Here is a 15,438-nt window from a genome sequence, read left to right as displayed (position 1 = left end):
TTTAGAATGTAGTGAGAGTTCCACTGCTGAGAGTTCAAGTGAGAGTTCCACTGCTGAGAGTTTTAGAATGTAGTGAGAGTTCCACTGCTGAGAGTTTTAGAATGTAGTGAGTTCCACTGCTGAGAGTTTTAGAGTGTAGTGAGTTCCACTGCTGAGAGTTTTAGAATGTAGTGAGAGTTCCACTGCTGAGAGTTCAAGTGAGAGTTCCACTGCTGAGAGTTTTAGAATGTAGTGGGAGTTCCACTGCTGAGAGTTTTAGAATGTAGTGAGAGTTCCACTGCTGAGAGTTTTAGAATGTAGTGAGTTCCACTGCTGAGAGTTTTAGAATGTAGTGAGAGTTCCACTGCTGAGAGTTTTAGAATGTAGTGAGTTCCACTGCTGAGAGTTTTAGAATGTAGTGAGAGTTCCACTGCTGAGAGTTTTAGAATGTAGTGAGAGTTCCACTGCTGAGTTTTAGAATGTAGTGAGTTCCACTGCTGAGAGTTTTAGAGTGTAGTGAGTTCCACTGCTGAGAGTTTTAGAATGTAGTGAGAGTTCCACTGCTGAGAGTTCAAGTGAGAGTTCCACTGCTGAGAGTTTTAGGTGGGCGGACAGCTCTCTGGGACGGATTTCACAATGTGTGGCCAAGAAGAAACTCTTTCTCAACTCACACAGTCTCATACACTGAGAACCCTTTCCATTTTCTTTAGATCTTCACAGAATGCTTGTCTCAGAAAATATGTTTCATAGTGTAATAAAACAGAGACATGCTTGAGCATGTTACTGAATATTTACTTTGATTGTCTAATTTGACATCGAACATTTTATTGAATCTTTACTTTGACTGCCTAATTTGACTTTGGGGATTTTTGTTCACTAAGTTCTCTGGACAACAGTTTGTACTGTGTTCTACATGTGGAGACTGAACACTTGAAGATTTTAAAGCTCTTAATTTGTCTCTAGAATGGCTAGGATCTGTGTGTAAAGTAAAATGGAAAAATACCAGAAATTTACAGAGAGATATTATATACTTAAGCACCCAATGAAAGAAAGCGGTTTACTGTGAATGTTATGAAACGTGTCATGTCTGACTGACTAATAATCCATCTCTTCTTGCAGGGTGTCAGACACTAAACACTAATCAGGTTGAAGTCTTTGTTACCAGTGAATGACTGAAGGGGAAGTCGTCAGCAGGCATGGTTGAACCTGTCACACCCCCACATGACTCATTTTAATGTAGTGTGAAATCTGATTATTGCAAACCTCCCACTTTCTCTGTGTGCTCTGTGGTCCTCTGTACCTCAGTTAGAAGAGCATGATGCTCTGTAGCTCAGATAGTAGAGCATGGTCCTCTGTAGCTCAGCTGGTAGAGCATGGTGTTTGCGGATACAAACATTAACATTGACTTCCTTATCCAGAGTGCTATATTTGGACATGTTCCTTTAAAAGGGGGTTTCAGGAGAGGGAAAATATACTTTTGAAAATGATTTTCCAGAAAGACTGCAGAATCTTGGCAGGGCCAAGTCAGCTGAGACTGGACACTAACAAAGTGAGGATATGCTGACAAGACATAAATAACACATTTAATCATCGGCATCAAAGGAACAGCATCAGGCTGCCTTCCAGAATACCCACCTGCCAAGTACACTTGGCAGGTGGGTCTCCTCTTGCAGGAGGCTAGATAATATATCATAATATATATCCAGTAGGCTGATTATATATTATCATAATATAATATATCATAACATCATCCAGTAGGCTGGATAACATATCATAATATATATCCAGTAGGCTGGAAAACATATAATAATATATATCCAGTAGGCTGGAAAACATATCATAATATATATCCAGTAGGCTGGAAAACATATCATAATATATATCCAGTAGGCTGGAAAACATATCATAATATATATCCAGTAGGCTGGAAAACATATCATAATATATATCCAGTAGGCTGGAAAACATATCATAATATATATCCAGTAGGCTGGATAACATATCATAATATATATCCAGTAGGCTGGAAAACATATCATAATATATATCCAGTAGGCTGGAAAACATATCATAATATATATCCAGTAGGCTGGATAATATAATATATCATAACATCATCTAGTAGGCTAGATAATATATATATATATATACATACAGTAGGCTAGATAATATATATCATAACATATATCCAGTATGCTGGATAATATATGTCATAACATATATGCAGTAGCTAGATAATAAAATATATATCCAGTAGGATAGATATATCATAATATATAATAATATATATGGAGTCGGCTAGATAATATAATATATATCCAGTAGGATAGATAATATAATATTTAATTATATACAGTGCCTTCGGAAATGTACCGAATGTGTGAAATCTGTGTGCTAGATTGAGAAATGCCTGACTGCTCTGTCTGCAGCTGGAAATCATATTGAAGCCATGAGATGTTTATCTTGTGTCTAGTTCAGCAGAGTTCAGTAACGTTGTAACACAACAGGGTGTGTCATGGGGAGACACGTTATAGAGCTGATGTCATGGCTGTAAAATAGCTTTGCGTGTTTAGACTGCACGAACACTTCCAGCTCTACAACATGGCAGGAAGCAGTTAGGGTTTAGATGTAGCATGATAACTCATAGTGGGAAGCCATTATGGCTCACCTGATGTTAGCATGATAACACAGAGTGGATAGCCATTATGGCTCACCTGATGTTAGCATGATAACAAAATTCTCTTGATGTCATCTTTGTCTGCTAAAAATCTGGTTACATCTTTTTTTATATTTTTCTCCAGACATAATGGTGATTAATAAATTCTGAAAAAGAGACAAATAGAAAATATTTATTTACATATTTTGACAAGAGTCTACAAACCGTTTTTTTTTAATGCAAAAACCAGCCCATTTGCCCATGGAAAATAAAAATGATAATACAAATAACATCAACATAAAAATCTAAAAAAATACTGTATTTGAAATACAACAAGTACAGCATTTTAAACTAAGGTGTTATACTCCGAGATTTTGTATTTATTTATCCATCTACGCATGTACAAAAATATGTATTTATTTATATGGCTTTTATTTCACACATTCATTGTATCGAACATACAAATCACAGCTGGCAAATTATTCAAAATATAATATGAAGCACAATATAGTATATTTCTTACATAATGAGCTCACACACTATAGTAACCCTATAGACACACAATAGAAACCCTATAGAAGCACTATAGAAACCCCATAGAAGTACTATAGAAACCCTCTAGAACCCCTCTAGAAGCACCATAGAAACCCTCTAGAAGCACTATAGAAACCCTCTAGAAGCACTATAGAAACCCTCTAGAAGCACTAGAAACGTTATAGAAACCCTATAGAAACCCTATAGAAGCACTAGAATCCCTATAGAAGCACCATAGAAACCCTATAGAAGCACTATAGTAGCACTAGAAACCCCATAGAAGCACTATAGTAGCACTAGAAACCTTATATAAACGCTATAGAAGCACTATAGTAGCACTAGAAACCCTATAGAAGCAACATAGAAACCCTATAGAAGCACTATAGTAGCACTAGAAACCCCATAGAAGCACTATAGTAGCACTAGAAACCCTATATAAACGCTATAGAAGCACTATAGTAGCACTAGAAACCCTATAGAAGCAACATAGAAACCCTATAGAAGCACTATAGTAGCACTAGAAACCCTATAGAAACCCTATAGAAGCACCATAGAAACCCTATAGAAGCATCATAGAAACCCTATAGAAACCATATAGAAGCACCATGGAAACCCTATAGAAGCACCATAGAAACCCTATAGAAACCCCATAGAAGCACTAGAAACCCTATAGAAGCACTATAGTAGCACTAGAAACCCTATAGAAGCACTATAGTAGCACTAGAAACCCTATAGAAGCACCATAGAAACCCTATAGAAGCACCATAGAAACCCTATAGAAGCACCATAGCAGCCCTATAGAAACCCTATAGAAGCACCATAGCAACCCTATAGAAGCACTATAGTAGCACTAGAAACCCTATAGAAGCACCATAGTACCCCTATAGAAGCACTAGAAAACCTATAGAAACCCTACAGAAGCACAAGAAACCCTATATAAACCCCATAGAAACACTATAGAAACCCTGTAGAAGCACCATAGAAACCCTGTAGAAGCGCCATAGAAGCCTTATAGAAACCCTATAGAAACCCCATAGAAGCACTATAGAAACCACTCTCTATGTTGCAGGTGAGTCAACTGAGATCAGATCTGACAGGTGGACCTGTTATCTAGTGTAGCCTATCTGGTCCTATGGGGATAAATCTTTAAGACAGTTGCATCTTGATATTATAGATTGTTTGTGCTTGTTTATAAACTCTAATGAACCTAAATACATAACGTATATTAATTTGTGAAGAACAGAATCTATCACCTACATACAGCATATATTAATTGGTGGTGGTGATTAGCAGTATATGGCTCATAATAATCACAGTGTATTTTTTCCTTTTCCTTTCCAACAGCGCCAATAGGACCATTTAGAATCTATAACGTCAGACAGGTTAACATCTCATTCTGCCAGGTAACTACTAGTCCCTAATATATAGTATTCCAATATTTATTATTTTACCTTTATTTAACTAAGCAAGTCAGTTTAAGAACACATTTTTATTTACAATGAAGGTTAACTGCCTTGTTCAGGGGCAGAACAACAGATTTTTACTTTGGCAGCTTAGGGATTCGATCCACCAACCTTTCGGTTACTGGCCCAATGCTCTAACCACTAGGCTACCTGCCGCCCCAATATGCCTCATCAGTGGCATCAATAGGACTAACACATCCATATGCGGTTTTCAACCGGTGTCTTTCCGTTACCTTGGATGAAAAACTATTTCATATAGTGCGCAAAAGTAGTGCACTATATAGGGAATAGGGTGCCATTTCATATTGACCCTACTAGTAGAGGTCTCTCATGATCTCCTGCAGCAGTGGGTGGAGACACATGTCCACTTCAGTCTTCTTCAGTAGCTGGATTAGGTGCACATGGTCTGTTACTATCTGCCTCAGGTCTGTCATCTTCTGCAGAACCTAAACGATACATAATGTTTAATTTGTTAGGAACCTTTTATACACAGCCATGAATTAAAACGATCAAAAACGTTTTTTAAAAAGGTAGAAGACAGATCCCAAATGTACAAACACAGGAAGTTGATTTGAGAGCAAGGGAACACCCACAGGAATAGATTTAGAACTTTTTATAGTATTAGTACTAGAATTAGAACCCATTAAAGTATTCTACAGTATATTTATTTTTGTTTTTTTATTTCACCTTTATTTAACCAGGTAGGGTAGTTGAGAACAAGTTCTCATTTACAACTGCAACCTGGCCAAGATAAAGCATAGCAGTGTGAACAGACAGCAACACAGAGTTACACATGGAGTAAACAATAAACAAATCAATAACACAGTAGAAAAAAATTAAGAAAAAAATAGTCTATATACATTGTGTGCAAAAGGCATGAGGAGGTAGGTGAATAATTACAATTTAGCAGATTAACACTGGAGTGATACATGATCAGATGGTCATGTGCAGGTAGAGATACTGGTGTGCAAAAGAGCAGAAAAGTAAATAAATAAAAACAGTATGGGGATGAGGTAGGTAAATTGGGTGGGCTATTTACCGATAGACTATGTACAGCTGCAGCGATCGGATAGCTGCTCAGATAGCAGATGTTTGAGGTTGGTGAGGGAGATAAAAGTCTCCAACTTCAACGATTTTTGAAATTCGTTCCAGTCACAGGCAGCAGAGAACTGGAAGGAAAGGCGGCCAAATGGGGTGTTGGCTTTAGGGATGATCAGTGAGATACACCTGCTGGAGCGCGTGCTACGGGTGGGTGTTGCCATCGTGACCAGTGAACTGAGATAAGGCGGAGCTTTACCTAGCATGGACTTGTAGATGACCTGGAGTCAGTGGGTCTGGCGACGAATATGTAGCGAGGGCCAGGCGACTAGAGCATACAGGTCGCAGTGGTGGGTGGTATAAGGTGCTTTAGTAACAAAGGGGATGGCACTGTGATAAACTGCATCCAGTTTGCTGAGTAGAGTATTGGAAGCCATTTTGTAGATGACATCGCCGAAGTCGAGGATCGGTAGGATAGTCAGTTTTACTAGGGTAAGTTTGACGCGGATTCTAGATTTGATTTTGGATTGGAGATGTTTGATATGAGTCTGGAAGGAGAGTTTACAGTCTAGCCAGACACCTAGGTACTTATAGATGTCCACATATTCTAGGTCGGAACCATCCAGGGTGGTGATGCTAGTCGGGCGTGCGGGTGCAGGCAGCGAACGGTTGAAAATCATGCATTTGGTTTTACTAATGTTTAAGAGCAGTTGGAGGCCACGGAAGGAGTGTTGTATGGCATTGAAGCTCGTTTGGAGGTTAGATAGCACAGTTTCCAAGGAAGGGCCAGAAGTATACAGAATGGTGTCGTCTGTGTAGAGGTGGATCAGGGAATCGCCCCCAGCAAGAGCAACATCATTGATATATACAGAGAAAAGAGTCAGCCCGAGAATTGAACCCTGTGGCACCCCCATAGAGACTGCCAGAGGACCGGACAACATGCCCTCCAATTTGACACACTGAACTCTGTCTGCAAAGTAGTTGGAGAACCAGGCAAGGCAGTCATTAGAAAAACCGAGGCTACTGAGTCTGCCGATAAGAATATGGTGATTGACAGAGTCGAAAGCCTTGGCCAGGTCGATGAAGACGGCTGCACAGTACTGTCTTTTATCGATGGTGGTTATGATATCGTTTAGTACCTTTAGCGTGGCTGAGGTGCACCCGTGACCGGCTCGGAAACCAGATTGCACAGCGGAGAAGGTACGGTGGGATTCGAGATGGTCAGTGATCTGTTTGTTGACTTGGCTTTCGAAGACCTTAGATAGGCAGGGCAGGATGGATATAGGTCTGTAACAGTTTGGGTCCAGGGTGTCTCCCCCTTTGAAGAGGGGATGACCGCGGCAGCTTTCCAGTCCTTGGGAATCTCAGACGATATGAAAGAGAGGTTGAACAGGCTGGTAATAGGGGTTGCAACAATGGCGGCGGATAGTTTCAGAAATAGAGGTTCCAGATTGTCAAGCCCAGCTGATTTGTACGTGTCCAGGTTTTGCAGCTCTTTCAGAAAATCTGCTATATGGATAAGCATGCTTATGTAAGATGGTGAGAAAGTTACTTTTAAAGAATGATCAGGCACCCTCAACTGACGGGATGAGGTCAATATCCTTCCAGGATACCCGGGCCAGGTCGATTAGAAAGGCCTGCTCACAGAAGTGTTTTAGGGAGCGTTTGACAGTGATTAGGGTGGTCGTTTGACTGCGGACCCGTAGCGGATACAGGCAATGAGGCAGTGATCGCTGAGATCCTAATTGAAGACAGCGGAGGTGTATTTGGAGGGCCAGTTGGTCAGGATAACGTCTATGAGGGTGCCCTTGTTTACAGATTTATCCTTGATGATTTGTGTGAGATTGAGGGCATCTAGCTTAGATTGTAGGACTGCCGGGGTGTTAAGCATATCCCATATCCAAGCATATCCCAGTTTAGGTCACCTAACAGAACAAACTCTGAAGCTAGATGGGGGGCAATCCATTCACAAATGGTGTCCAGGGCACAGCTGGGAGCTGAGGGGGGTCGGTAGCAGGCGGCAACAGTGAGAGACTTATTTCTGGAGAGATTCATTTTTAAAATTAGAAGTTCAAATTGTTTGGGTATGGACCTGGAAAGTATGACATTACTTTGCAGGCTCTCTCTGCAGTAGACTGCAACTCCTCCCCCTTTGGCAGTTCTATCTTGACGGAAAATGTTATAGTTGGGTATGGAAATCTCAGAATTTTTGGTGGCCTTCCTGAGCCAGGATTCAGACACAGCAAGGACATCAGGGTTGGCAGAGTGTGCTAAAGCAGTGAGTAAAACAAACTTAGGGAGGAGGCTTCTGATGTTGACATGCATGAAACCAAGGCTTTTTCGATCACAGAAGTCAACAAATGATGGTGCCTGGGACATGCAGGGCCTGGGTTTACCTCCATATCACCCGCGGAACAGAGGAGGAGTAGGATGAGGGTGCGGCTAAAGGCTATCAAAACAGGTCGCCTAGAGCGTTGGGGACAAAGAATAAAAGGAGCAGATTTCTGGGCATGGTAGAATATATTCAGGGCATAATGCGTAGACAGGGGTATGGTGGAGTGCGGGTACAGCGGAGGTAAGCTGTACGGTGATGATGAGAGAGGTTGTATCTCTGGACATGCTGGTTGTAATGGGTGAGGTCACCGCATGTGTGGGAGGTAGGACAAAGGAGGTATCAGAGGTATGAAGAGTGGAACTAGGGGGTACATTTAAACTAAAACAATGATAACTAACCTGAACAACAGCATACAAGGCATATTAACATTTGAGAGAGACATACAGCGAGGCATAAAGTAATCACAGGTGTTGATTGGGAGAGCTAGCTAAAACAACAGGTGAGACAACAACAGCTCATCAGCTAACACAACAACAGCAGGTAAAATGGCGATGACTAGGCAGCGAGGGTCGGATTAACTACACACAGAGCCTGAGTTCGCGGCTGGGGCCGACAGATAAAAAATAAATAAACAGAATGGAGTACCGTGATTAATGGACAGTCCAGCAGGCATCAGCTATGTAGCCAAGTGATCATAGTGTCCAGGGGGCAGCAGTAGATGGAACAGGGGAGCCCCACTACGCTAGCGACACAGCGTTTAAAGTTAGTAGCCCTGGCGTCTGCTCCGACGGACGCCGGGTGAAGGCACAGCGGATGGAGTATTCGTCGGCAGACCAGTCGTGGTGGTGCGGCGGGGGCACCCTGTCGACAGAGAATCCAAGCCAGATGGCGCAAGAGGTATTGTGGAATTTAGTTTACTAGCCGGGAGATGTGCCTGGCTCACGGCTAACTGGTGCTAGCGTCGTTGCAGTGGCGTTAGCCACCATATCCAATCGGTAGCAGCGGTGATCCGGTGCCAAGGTCCAGAGTTTACAGCAAGGATCCGGTGGAGTTTTGGGCTCTAGCCGTGTATGAGTGGGGTTTGGGTGAACAGCTGAGTAGGCCGGGAGGTGGGCCTCAGGGAATAGCTTCGGTACTGGGTGCCACGGTGAGTGAAAGCTAGCTGTGAGCTAGCTAGCTGCAAGCTGTGAGCTAGCTAGCTAGCTGCAAGCTAGCTGTGAAGATCAGAAGTAGTGGTCCAGGGATTACGGCAGGAATCCGGCGTTGTTGTGGAGAGACAGTCCGATATTGGTAGACAAGCGATATTGGTAGACAGGCGAGTATTATCCAGGCTAAAAACAGGGCTGGTATCTGTGCAGAAGGTAAAAGCCGCTAGCAGTGGCTAACAATGACTAAATAGCTTGTAGCTAATTAGCTGGTTAGCTTCTGGAGATTCTTGAATGTGTTCTAAAATTGAAAATAATAGCGATTCCGTATCACATTGGGTGAGGCAGGTTACCGGAAGGTATAATTGAATAAAAAAATTGAAAAGAGATTGAAAATAAATTGAAATATATATACAAAAAATACAAAAAAATACAAAAGTACACGAGCGGACAAAATAAACACGTCTTCACTGCTACGCCATCTTCAATCATGAACCCATTAGAGTATTCTACAGTATATCTCCAGAACCCATTAGACTATTCTACAGTATACACTACTGGTCAAAAGTTTTAGAACACCTACTCAGTTAAGGGGTTTTCTTTATTTTGACTATTTTCTACATTGTAGAATAATAGCGAAGACATCAAACTATGAAATAACAAATCAAAATATATTTTATATTTGAAATTCGTCAAATAGTCACTCTTTGCCTTGACAGTTTTGCACACATGGCATTCTCTCAACCAGCTTTACCTGGAATGCTTTTCCAACAACCTTGAAGGAGTTGCCACATATGGTGAGCACTTGTTGGCTGATTTTCCTTCACTCTCAATTTAGTTGAGGTCTGGTGATTGGGGAGGCCAGGTCATCTGATGCAGCACTCCATCACTCTCCTTCTTGGTAAAATAGCCCTTACACAGCCTGGAGGTGTGTTGGGCCTTTGTCCTGTTGAAAACAAATGAGAGTTCCACTAAGGCCAAACCAGATGGGATGGCATATCGCTGCAGAATGCTGTGATAGCCATGCTGGTTAAGTGTATCTTGAATTCTAAATACATCACAGACAGTATTACCAGGAAAGTACCCCCACACCATAACACCTCCTCCTCCATGCTTCACAGTGGGAAATACATATGCGGAGATCATCAATTCACCCACACCACGTCTCACAAAGATCTCCAATTTGGACTCCAGACCAAAGGAAAAATGTCCACTGGTCTAATGTCCATTGCTTGTGTTTCTTGGCCCAAACAAGTCTCTTCTTCTTATTGGTGTCCTTTAGTAGTGGTTTCTTTGCAACAATTCAACCATGAAGGCCTGATTCACACATCTCCTCTGAACATTTGATGTTGAGATGTGTCTATTACTTGACCTCTGTGAAGCATTTATTTGGGCTGCAATATCCTCTGCAGCAGAGGTAACTGGGTCTTCCATTTCCTGGGTCTTCCATTCCTGTGGCGGTCCAGATGAGAGTCAGTTTCATCATAGCACTTGATGGTTTTTGCAACTGCACTTGAAGAAACTTTCAAAGTTCTTGAAATTTTCTGATTTGACTGATGGACTGTCATTTCTCTTTGCTTATTTCAGCTGTTCTTGCCATAATATGGACTTGTTTTTTTACCAAATAGGGCTATCTTCTGTATACAAATATTCTACCTTGTCACAACACAACTGATTGGCATTAAGAAGGAAAGAAATCACACAAATTAACTTTTAAGAAGGCACACTTGTTAATTGAAACGCATTCCAGGTGACTACCTCATGAAACTGGTTGAGAGAATGCCAAGAGTGTGCAAAGCTGTCATCAAGGCAAGGAGTGGCTTTTTGAAGAATCTCAAATATAAAATACATTTTGATTTGTTTAACACTTTTTTGGTTACTACATCATTCCATATCTGTTATTTCATAGTTTGATGTCTTCACTATTATTATATGATGTAGAAAATAGTCAAAATAAAGAAAAACCCTGGAATGAGTAGGTGTTCTAAAACTTTTGACCGGTAGTGTATCTCCAGCACAAATAATCAAAGTCGATACATATTCACGTAATAATAAGGACCATGCCCACAAATTGGGGAAAACAAACATTCTTCCCCATTCACCTCCAGTTATAAAAGAGACAACTTCGTTGTTGATTTTTAGTAAAAAGCTGCTGTGTTGTTCAATGTACATGTAACCAGGTCAAAAATCATGACCTACGGATCGCAATGCTCCCACACAGGGAAATAGAGCCTGCGAGAAGAGCCCTGTGGCTTCAGGGTATTCTACGTGGGAGAGTGGGAAATGTGGGGACGCAGTGTCCAAGTAAGCTATGTGTGAGAAAAATATTTAATCTGTACAAGACATTTAACTTGTTTACTAAATCAAATCAAATTGATTTATATAGCCCTTCTTACATCAGCTGATATAACAAAGGGCTGTACAGAAACCCAGCCTAAACCCCAAACAGCAAGCAATGCAGGTGTAGAAGCACGGTGACTAGAAAAAACTCCCTAGAAAGGCCAAACCTAGGAAGAAACCTAGAGAGGAACCAGGCTATGAGGGGTGGCCAGTCCTCTTCTGGCTGTGTCGGGTGGAGATTATAACAGAACATGGCCAAGATGTTCAAATGTTCATAGATGACCAGCAGGGTCAAATAATAGTAATCACAATGAACAGTGAACTATAGTCCGTTTATAACTCCACTCACTACTTCTGGCTGTATAGTCCGTTTATAACTCCACTCACTACTTGTAGTTGTATAGTCCGTTTATAACTCCACTCACTACTTGTAGTTGTATAGTCCGTTTATAACTCCACTCACTACTTGTAGCTGTATAGTCCGTTTATAACTCCACTCACTACTTGTAGTTGTATAGTCCGTTTATAACTCCACTCACTACTTGTAGCTGTATAGTCCGTTTATAACTCCACTCACTACTTGTAGCTGTATAGTCCGTTTATAACTCCACTCACTACTTGTAGCTGCATAGTCCGTTTATAACTCCACTCACTACTTGTAGTTGTATAGTCCGTTTATAACTCCACTCACTACTTGTAGCTGTATAGTCCGTTTATAACTCCACTCACTACTTGTAGTTGTATAGTCCGTTTATAACTCCACTCACTACTTGTAGCTGTATAGTCCGTTTATAATTCCACTCACTACTTGTAGTTGTATAGTCCATTTATAAATCCACTCACTACTTGTAGTTGTATAGTCCATTTATAACTCCACTCACTACTTGTAGTTGTATAGTCCGTTTATAACTCCACTCACTACTTGTAGCTGTATAGTCCGTTTATAATTCCACTCACTACTTGTAGTTGTATAGTCTGTTTATAACTCCACTCACTACTTGTAGCTGTATAGTCCTTTTTTTTAACCTTTATTTAACCAGGTCAGCTAGTTGAGAACAAGTTCTCATTTGCAACTGCGACCTGGCCAAGATAAAGCAAAGCAGTTCGACACATACAACAACACAGAGTTACACATGGAGTAAAACAAACATACAGTCAATAATACAGTAGAAAAAATAAATAAATACAGTGTGTGCAAATGAGGTAAGATAAGGGAGGTAAGGCAATAAATAGGCTACAGTGCCGAGGTAATTACAATATAGCAAGTAAATACTGGAGTGATAGATGTGCAGAAGATGAATGTGCAAGTAGAGATACTGGGATTGCAAAGGAGCTAAATAAATAAATACAGTATGGGGATGAGGTAGTTGGATGGGCTATTTACAGATGGGCTATGTACAGGTGCAATGATCTGTGAGCTGCTCTGATAGCTGGTGCTTGAAGTTAGTGAGGGAGATATTAGTCTCCGGCTTCAGCGATTTTTGCAGTTCGTTCCAGTGAAATATACCTGCTGGAGCGCATGCTACGGGTGGGTGCTGCTATGGTGACCAGTGAACTGAGATAATGCGGGGCTTTACCTAGCAAAGACTTGTAGATGACCTGGAGCCAGTGGGTTTGGCGACGAGTATGAAGCGAGGGCCTGCCAACGAGAGAGTACAGGTCGCAGTGGTGGGTAGTATATGGGGCTTTGGTGACAAAACGGATGGCACTGTGATAGACTTCATCCAATTTGTTGAGTAGAGGCTATTTTGTAAATGACATCGCTGAAGTCGAGGATCGGAAGGATAGTCAGTTTTACGAGGGCATGTTTGGCAGCATGAGTGAAGGATGCTTTGTTGCGAAATAGGGAGCTGATTCTAGATTTAATTTTGGATTGGAGATACTTAATGCCGGTCTGGAAGTAGAGTTTACAGTCTAACCAGACACCCAGGTATTTGTAGTTGTCCACATATTCGAGGTCAGAACTGTCCAGAGTAGTGATGCTGGATGGGCGGGCAGGTGCAGGCAGCAATCGGTTGAAGAGCATGCAATTAGTTTTACTTGCATTTAAGAGCAGTTGAAGGCCACGGAAGGAGAGTTGTATGGCATTGAAGCTCGTCTGGAGGTTAGTTAGCACAGTGTCCAAAGGGCTGAAGTATACAGAATGGTGTTGTCTGCGTAGAGGTGGATTAGCGAATCAACAGCAGCAAGAGAGACATCATTGATGTATACAGAGAAGAGAGTCGGCCCGAGAATTGAACCTTGTGGCACCCCATAGAGACTGCCATAGGTCCGGACAACAGGCCCTCCGATTTGACACACTGAACTCTATCAGAGAAGTAGTTGGTGAACCAGGCGAGGCAGTCATTTGAGAAGCCAAGGCTGTTGAGTCTCCTGATAAGAATGTGGTGATTGACAGAGTCGAAAGCCTTGGCCAGGTCGATGAAGACGGCTGCACAGTGTTGTCTCTTATCGATGGCAGTTATGATATCGTTTAGGACCTTGAGCGTGGCTGAGGTGTACCCATGACCAGCTCGGATGCCAGATTACATAGCGGAGAACGTCAGGTGGGATTCGGAATGGTCGGTGATCTGTTTGTTAACTTGGCTTTCGAAAACCTTAGAAAGGCAGGGTAGGATAGATACAGGTCTGTAGCAGTTTGGGTCTAAAGTGTCTCCCCCTTTGAAGAGGGGGATGACCGCGGCAGCTTACTAATCTTTGGGGATCTCAAGGGATACGAAAGAGAGGTTGAACAGGCTAGTAATAGGGAGTTGCAACAATTTCTGCAGATAATTTTAGAAAGAGAGGGTCCAGATTGTATAGCCCGGCTGATTTGTAGGGGTCCAGTATTTGCAGCTCTTTCAGAACATCAGCTATCTGGATTTGGGTGAAGGAGAAATGGGGGAGGCTTTGGCAAGTTGCTGTGGGGGGTGCAGGGCAGTTGACCGGGGTATGGGTAGCCAGGTGGAAGGCATGGCCAGCCGGAGAAAAATGCTTATTAAAATTCTCAAATATCGTGGATTTATCGGTGGTGACAGTGTTTCCTAGCCTAGGTGAGGTATACTCCGTTTATAACTCCACTCATTACTTGTAGCTGTATAGTCCATTTGTAACCCATTAGACTATTAGAACCAGAATCAGAACACAGAACATTAGATTAGAATTAGAACCCATTAGACTATTAGAACTAGAATCAGAACAGAGACTAGAACTAGAATTAGAACCCATTAGACTATTAGAACTAGAATCAGAACACAGAGTATTAGAACTGGAATTTGAACCCGTTGGAGTATTCTACAGTATATCTTCAGAACCCATCAGAGTATTTTCTACAGTATGCTGTATATCTCCATTGTAATACCTTGGCGAAGAGCTGCAGGGAGTCTGGGTGGTTGAGTTTCAGTTGGAGCTCCAGAGAGTGGAGGACTGTTTCCTGTAGCTCCTCAATGGGCTTCACATTCAGCAGGCCTGGACGATCTACACACACACACACACACACACACACACACACACACACACACACACACACACACACACACACACACACACACACACACACACACACACACACACACACACACACACACACACACACACACACACACACACACACACACACACACACACACAGAGAGGATGTGTCAGCTTGAGGCTTTCAGCACAACTTGTTTAATGCAGGACTGAGAGCTGAGGTTGATATGTGTGTGAAAGGGGAATGTGTCTGATAAAGTCATGATTTAAATAAATAAGCCTGGTTAAACTACATGATGTATGCGTGTTGTATAGGGTACAATACAAGGAGTGTTGTTTAGAGTACCAGGAGTGTTGTATAGAGTACCAGGAGTGTTGTATAGAGTACCAGGAGTGTTGTATAGAGTACCAGGAGTGTTGTAAAGGGTAGAGTACCAGGAGTGTTGTATAGAGCACCAGAAGTGTTGTATAGAGTACCAGGAGTGTTGTATAGGGTAG

General features: G+C 41.9%; 1 protein-coding gene across 3 annotated transcripts in view; it reads right to left on the bottom strand.

Moving 5' to 3' along the window:
• Positions 1-2,813: 2,813 nt before the first annotated feature.
• pparg (peroxisome proliferator-activated receptor gamma) overlaps positions 2,814-15,438 on the bottom strand; it is a 118,935-nt gene continuing 106,310 nt past the window's right edge. For all 3 annotated transcript variants that reach the window (XM_036984368.1, XM_036984365.1, XM_036984366.1), the window contains exons 8-9: positions 14,831-14,946; positions 2,814-5,078 (exon numbers count right to left, since the gene is read on the bottom strand). In XM_036984368.1, coding sequence (XP_036840263.1) covers positions 4,947-5,078; positions 14,831-14,946 — 248 coding nt within the window. In that variant the 3' untranslated portion in view covers positions 2,814-4,946. The remainder of the gene's footprint in view (positions 5,079-14,830; positions 14,947-15,438) is intronic.

Source organism: Oncorhynchus mykiss, chromosome 7 (assembly GCF_013265735.2).
Source record: "Oncorhynchus mykiss isolate Arlee chromosome 7, USDA_OmykA_1.1, whole genome shotgun sequence".
Classification (NCBI taxonomy): Eukaryota; Metazoa; Chordata; class Actinopteri; order Salmoniformes; family Salmonidae; genus Oncorhynchus; species Oncorhynchus mykiss.
Note: the sequence above shows the minus strand (reverse complement) of the source record. Positions and strands in the feature narration are given on the sequence as shown.